The sequence below is a fragment of the Cariama cristata genome, unplaced genomic scaffold (genome assembly GCF_000690535.1).
Source record: "Cariama cristata isolate BGI_N322 unplaced genomic scaffold, ASM69053v1 scaffold39814, whole genome shotgun sequence".
NCBI lineage: Eukaryota > Metazoa > Chordata > Aves > Cariamiformes > Cariamidae > Cariama > Cariama cristata.
In genome coordinates, this window is record NW_009614248.1 from 28,418 (window position 1) to 36,022 (window position 7,605).

The 7,605-nt window shown below is 41.1% G+C and overlaps 1 protein-coding gene across 1 annotated transcript in view; it reads left to right on the forward strand.

The window, feature by feature from the left end:
• The window catches only part of LOC104161036 (sodium/bile acid cotransporter 7-like), a 27,558-nt gene extending 26,061 nt beyond the window's left edge, over positions 1–1,497 (forward strand). The window contains exon 6 of the mRNA XM_009699325.1: positions 292–1,497. Coding sequence (XP_009697627.1) covers positions 292–336 — 45 coding nt within the window. The 3' untranslated portion in view covers positions 337–1,497. The remainder of the gene's footprint in view (positions 1–291) is intronic.
• Positions 1,498–7,605: the final 6,108 nt, after the last annotated feature.

A 7,605-nucleotide genomic window follows, 5' to 3' on the forward strand; every position in this document is an offset into this window, starting at 1 on the left:
TAAGTGGGTCAGAAGCTCTGGTATCTGTGCCACAAGTAGTTTGAGTGGGGTCCATATTCCTTGTGGTTCCTCGGTTAAGGCTATCTGTATACGAGGAGGTTGTGATGGGCTATCGGAGATAAAAATGTCATCACAAACCCCGGAGTGGCCTGTCAGCTGCATGCTGACTCCTCAGCCTCCCAGAAGTACATGGAACGTTTTGTTGCCCCTTATAAATAAAAATCTTGTCTTGTGCTGTTGATTGTCCTTTAAGAATATAAAAAAGTGACTTGTTTTGTTTACTATTCACAGGCACTGAAGTTAACCAGGCAGCCCAAAGCACCTGTGAAGGTATAATTACGGAGATGGCCTGTGTCACAGTGAATGTATATATGTACTATACTGTACACACAGACAATTGAGACAACTGGGTATTTGTGAATGTTGCTGCAGTGCATATTTTATTTTTTTATATATATATATTAAAAAGATACCTGTTAAGTGCCTTACAGATGCATTTTTGGCAAAAGCATTGTTTCCAGAAGCTACTTTGTTGGTTACTGCAAGAGGTTGTACAGTATTTTGGAGTCCTTTAGTTTTTATTTTTCTAACCGAGTGAATGGTCATGACAAACAGCTGTTTCTTCCATTGCCCCTGCTTTGAAGCCAGGGTGCACCAGATGTAAGTCTCTGTTTTAAACTAGCCAAAATGACCAGAAGCCTATCCCACTGCTGGCTTACCCTGGGGAAGAGCTCTCTGAAGGTTTGTTGTTTTTTTTTTTCTGAGATTGACTTGAATTTCTGTGTGACTCTGTTACACTCCCTAGTCATATGACTGTGACATGCCTTTTTCTTCTGAGTTTGTGTATACTCAGCATGGGGCCATCCATTGGATAGAAGCTGAGAAGCATGAATTATTTGCATTTGTTGACACAGTTGTCTAGACATTCCTTCAAAGTTAATGGTTTCTCAAGAAAATTCTTTCAATTCCATTGTATGATATTGTGCCATTGTATATCTTAAATGCCTCATAAGCGTCTTCAAAGAAATGGTCTGGTGCTTGGGTTATGAGTGAAGTATTTGTGTTTGCAGCTAGGAGATCTTTTATAATTTACCCCTGAAGAACACAAATTTTTGGTTTTCTTTTTTCTTTTCCTTCCCCCAGTGCAATGCACGGAGATCTGCAGTGACAGAATTTAGGATGCTAATATTGAAACAGAGCCTTTATTGTAGTAAGCCAAGCTGTGTTTTCTATATTGCTGCATTGGTAATGAATAATAGCTTGTGAGGACAAGAAAGTTGACAATTTTTTTTTTTCCAATTAAAAGAATCCTTATAGTAACAGAAACGCTATATTAGGTAATTTGACAATCAGCCACAACTTTTTTAAAAATAAAATGTTACTCTTTTTAATAAACTTATAGAAAAAAAGGAATGCAAATACTATTTCTGAGAGGAGTGTTGAAGAGAAAGGAACTTGGGCATATATTTAAACATATAGCCAGCACTGCATCTTGTCCAGGAGATGAAGATTTCAGAAGCGTACTCTAGCCCAGACTCTGAGGTGTACCCATCTGCAAAAACTGTGCTGGCAATTGTGCATTAAAACATTAAAAGGAATGAAAGAAATAGGTCAAACTGGGATCAATATAAATGCAGACGTTTCATGTGTGTCAGGGTTAACATTGCAGTTAACGGTGCAACAGAGTGCAAACACGTAGGAGCAGATCTTTAGCAGATGTAAATTATCATAGCTCTGATAAGGCAATAGCCATTTACACAAACTAAAGATCTTTTGTATGACAGTAGGCATGTGAAATTCATATCCTTTTGCCTTACTGAAAAAAAAAAAAATAATTGTGTTTGGTTTACCTAGTCTGTTATTCCTAGTCCGTTATTCCTGTGAACGACAGGCAAGTAATCTGGTACCAAACATCGGTGCTTTACCTGATGGTCAGTCAGTGCAAGGCTGCTCTGTTGCCATCTGTCTGAGAAACTACTGGGAGCTGACAGCATCACCTTGTTCCAAATTGTCATCACCAATAAAACGACGGTGTAACGAAGGTACGTGAGGTGGCAACACGCTGAATTCTTCCGTTCCCTGGAGGGGGATCACGCTCTGCATGCTGAGCAGGCGGGAGGGCTGAGGGACGCTGTCCACCTTTGGTGTCCCCCAGGGCTGTGCTCTCTTCTCGCTCACCAGCGATGCAAAGGGCAGCGGGCAGTGAGCTCACAGTTTTGATCAGCGCATCCCGAGATAGCATAGATCCACCAACAGGCCAACCTGCGAGGTAATTGGAGAGAATAGCGTGTGTCTTCTTGGGCCAAAGTCAAGGTTCCCCTTCCTTAAGCATGCTAACCGGTACCTGGCTCCATGTGGGAAAAATTCCTTTGTCTAGGCTTAAACCCCTGCTTGCTGCAGAGAGTCCAGGCTCAGGACAGTTGTGGTTTTTTTTGTTCTCTTTCCATAAACCTGAACTTCCAGAGTATATAAGGACTTAATTCCAGTCCCACTGAAAACAATGACTCTGTTGGTTTTAAATGGCAAAGCAAAAGGCCCAGAAAGAGCACTCACTTTTTTAAGACAGATAGGAAGAGTTCAAGCAGACAGTAGCTTTCTGTGGCTGTGTCAATGCTAAACAGTCAGAACACTGCGAGTACCCTTACTGAGCTACCTCTACGTACTGAATCTCCGACCTTCAGTACATCCAACAACTAGCTTAGATTCCACTGAACGCATCCTGTTTTCTTTGGGTTTTTTCTATGTTTAAGAATATTTCAAACTGTTTTATGATGGAGTTTTGTTAGAGCCTTTACAAAGCCCTTGTTGATTGCTTGGCGCAGCCTCAATATTGTGTATGAGTGTTGGAGGTGTTGATCTAAAGGGAATATAAAGCAAAATTGAAATACATATTTTAAATCCGTACTTAATGAAACTTAATTATGCATATCAATTCTGTTATGTTTAAAGACTGTTAAGATGTTTGTTTTATGACTTGTTATTATGCCTATATGTCTTTAATAAACCAAACAGTTTTGAATTTAATTTTGTTAATAGGAAAATAAGATAAAATCACTTATCCTCTCGGTCAGCTTTTTACTTCTGTTACTTATGTTTTGTTCTTTTGTGGGTAAGCTTTTAAACTGTTTGCTTGTTCTTTTTAAAAAAAAATTATCTGTGAACTGTACAGAAATATTTTCTGAACTGAACCTGGGGAAAGAAAGTCCTCAGAATACTGCAAATTGTCGTCAACTGAAAATTAATTAATTGAACTCCACCAGTCTTTCAGTAGAGGGTTAGAACAGTTCTGAATCTTTTCAACTTCTTGGCTTTAAATTTAACTGAGAGATATCTGGTATTGAACATAATCAGGCAAAACTGATGGCAAACAAGAACTTTGCCGATGTTAAAACATCAGGATTTTCCTGATCATCAGTGCTTCTTATCTTCTGCCTATCTATAATCCCATCTAACGATAGCAGAGGTAAAAAATGCCCAAACAATAAAAGAGCACTTCAGAGGTCACAGGGAGTCTTAGCACTTTGTTGAGTTACTCAAACATTTTATGTCCCTTTTTGTGCACTGAATTGAGAAGCTTTTGATGACCTCAGTAATAAGTCCAAGATAAATCATTTTTTTATGTAGTTAAAATCAAAATTGTGGTTGTGTTTTGTCTTCTAGATCCTTTAGTGCAAATAGGTTATATGACAGAAAAGGCAATTTCAGCAGAAGCTGCGCAGTTGTGCTTGTTCACAGAGCAAAGGGAGAGTAATCCAGCAGCTTGTTTTTACAGAAGTAGTCCCCTACATTATTCTGGCAGTCGGGAAAGAGGAGCTGTTAGTTTTATTTGTGTACGGTTTTCTGTGGAAATATCTTGACAGCAGGAGGTTAGAAGGCAAGATGAAATATTGTCTGTCTGCAAGCACATTTATTTATGTGCAAGTGCATACGTGCATAAGAGATGAGCAGCTCTATATGTTGCAATCACTAGAAAGGACCAAGTCCCTGGAATACATTTTTTTTGCAAGACTGCATATGGAGAAAGAGCTACTTTTTTGATGTTATTCTGACATTAAAAATGAAATTTCAGATGCCGAATTGTGTTTTGTATTGAATCATAATCTCATACAGAACCTTTACAGCAGCCGATCGCAGCATTGTATTTGTAAACTGTAGACTATTTTGCACTTAAATAGATGTTGATGCATTTACAACACGGTAAAGGGCTAAATCATAGTTTCTCCATTTTGTTATAATCCAAATGCATTTATATTACTATTATTATAAAGTGCCAGAAACACCTACAGTCTCTCGCAAACACGTTAAACAGACGAGACTAAATTCTGCCCTGGGTTACACTTGCACATCTCCAGTGAAAGGGTTGTTAAGCTGCAGAGCGGTCTCCCTAGGGAAGCTGTTTGAAAAGCCCTGCCATTGTTCCAACAAAGCTCGGTGATAATGTAGCACATGACGAGAGTAAATGAAGAGTATTTTACTTTAGATTTGATGGCCTGCCCTTTCCAGCATCTAACAAACCGGATCTTTTTTGTCCCTATTTCCACGGATAGCCCCAGTCTCGCAGACCAAAACTACAGCATCGTATCAGAACAATGTCAGAAGAGGGAGGTTGTCTCCTCTTTGCCGTTTTCTTGCTTAAATCACGTTATCACTTGTGATCATTAGACTGTGACTTCTTTCAGGAGGCACTTTGAATTAAATTCTTCAAAGTTTACGTGTACGGTTCCTGTAAAATTCTCATTCAGCAGAGAACAGCCTGCAGGACGGTAAGTAATCTTCTGGAGTAGCGTGGACAAGGACTGTCCAGTGGCTTTAGATGTGCAGGACTAGCGAAAGCGATGCCAGGCAATGCAGGTACGAGGCATTGCCACGGGCAGCTCTGCTTCACCCTGGCATCTAGAGCTGTAGTAGCAGAGGTCATGAAAGCAGCCTCTAAATTGGTTCTCTTGCCAGAAAGGTGGAGAGTGAGATCTTCAGTGGGAAGTGAAATTAAATTTGTTAGTGATTAAAAGAAGAGAGATGGGTTGGAAGCACTTGGTGCCAATAAGGCCTCTTGGCTGCTCTCCTAAGCAAATTGTAGTCTCGGTGGAATATCAGCTTCTCAGTCCATCAAATTGCAGTAGTCAAGTCTGGAGCTGACGGGAGCATGAGTCACCACTTAATTTTCTCATCAGCGGAGGCCAAGTTTTCAAAATATTTTTAGATGCATTTCCACAGAGATTTTTGCCAGCCAGTGACCTATAGAGTGACAAGAAAATGAGCAATAGCTGCTGTTGAATCAGGCTCTGCTGCCTGCCACCTACCCTACCAACTGCACTTTTGGGCAGGGAGGGCAGGTAGATCAAAGGCCTTTGGCACTGTTATGCAGAAAAGAGCCCCACTGAGTTGATCCCTACACCTGGATTTGTTAAGTAGTAAAATAACCTGTTAATCCTTAGGCTGCCTGGTAGGTTCAAGTCAACTCTGACTCTCTGTTGCTAGCCCAGACCAGAAGCAGGCGTGAGATTAGAAATTGATTGTGATCCCTGCGAGAAGGGACAGCCGATACCCAACAGCTGCAGCATGCAGAAGAGGCCGTGCGTCTCCAAAGGATCCCGTGCTGGTGCGTATTCTCCGTTCTTCACCTGTGTTCAAAGGTGCCACCGGGCACAACCATTTTTCACCCGGTTAAGAAGAAATAAAAAAGCCTCTTTGGACAGCATCCTCTGCAGGTGGGCTCCATGTCGTATAGCTGTAACAACGTCGGAGGCTTGCTGATGTTACCGTGCTGATGCTAGCTCATCTCTGTAAGAGAAAACTTACTATTTATGGTCAGTTCTCTTATGAAACAGTTCCAAATTCTAAGGGAAATCAGCTCTCTTAAAAGGGAAGAAAATGGGCTGCCTTGAAGGAAAGACGATTTCATTGATAGGATTAAAAAAATTATGGAGGTCATGTGAGAACTGGCCTTTTGCCAGAAGAATTGCAGGAAATAAAATTTGAGAGTCCCGTGACAGTAATCGGGTATGAAATTCTATTGACAAAAGCTTTTGCAGTTCTGTGTTCTAACATTTCTTAGCGTTATGACTGCAGCCCTTCCCCATCAGGGTCCTTTGTCTGCTGCACAGCCCATACCCAAGTTGTTACAAAATTCTTATTTCCTGGTGCTTCCCCCATGTAGTTTTGCAACTTCTTGTCAGCGGCGTTTGAGTAAGTGATAAAATGTCTTTTTTTCCCCTATCTTCAACCTAAATTCACACACACATGCACTTTTTTTTTTTTTTTAAAGCTTCTCCTGTTTAGCTGTCCCTAACTGAACCTGTTGGTGTCATCACCAAGATGATGCTCTCATCTGCTTGGAGAGCATCCCTAAGAAGATGCTCTCTTCTTAGAGACCCCATCCCGTAGCAGCATGACAGGATAACTGTGACCAAGAAACCAGGGCAGCTTTCCAAGACACTGCTTGGGGAAGCAGAAGTCAGCTTTTTGTGCTGACACTGAAGAACTTTACGTGCAAAATATGGTTCTTGTGTTCTTCATTAGGACTTGCAGCTCCCCTGGAGGGAAACACCTGCATGCACGCAGGCCTGCAGCTCACCGCTGTATCCATTATAGTCACTGTTGGTCCTCCAGGCAATCTCATATCCCTGCGTGATACGTTTTGCCAAATTCTTCAGCAAATTCTCCCTCATTCTGTTTCATAATGTTGCTTTAAATTAAAGAAGTCTTGGGAGAACCTTGATATTTTTCTTTATAAAAATGACAGAAAAAATCTTTTCTCAGTGAAATATTTTAGATCACTGTTGGTCTGAAGGATTAACTGTAATTTCCAAGCAGTGGCTCAGGACTAAAAGAGATGCATGTGCAGTATTTGGCTCATGCATTCACTCTGCCCCTTCCCCAAAACACACATGCAGTCTTTCAGGTATCTCACAGCGAGTTGCCTAAAGCCCCCTTTAGAAAACCACTATAACATCTGTTTAGGTCCAATTCCCTGATAAATAAAATATATCCCAGAGGCATAATAGCACACTAAAAATAAGAGTATGACACAATTTCAGCCAGCTAATGTGATAACTATTTGATGCAGCTCACGGAGTGTTAATGTGGGAAGCCTGTATCTTTTCAGCTTGGCTGTGTGCGAGCATCGCACACAGATCTCTCCCCAAGCCGGAGCCAAATCCCTCAGCCCCGTGAGCTGCAGCGTGGGAGCAGCACTTCCCCGGGGTGCCGGGGTTTTTGTCACCCTGTGCTCTCCAACTCCCCTCTTTCTGGCCCCTCTAAATGTAAAAACATAGCCGAGTTGTGATACGTGAGATTTGGTGTGAGTCAGGGGAACAGAATAAAAGCGCTGCGGTCTGTGGAGCCTGACTTTCACCGTGTTTCCGATCAGGTAACACGAATTTGTGATGCGTAACACTAATGTGTAACCTCTCTGATGATAGAGAGCTATATATAGCTATACTATCATCTCCATGTTCCCAAATAATCTCATTTAAATTATCGATTGGGACATTGTTTAAAGAACAAGAAAACTCAAATCTTGCAGATACCAGGTTTTTGGAAGATTTTTAGGTAGCTTTTTTTTTAAAGTAAGATGCATGTTACATGTAGAAAAACTGTTCTCCA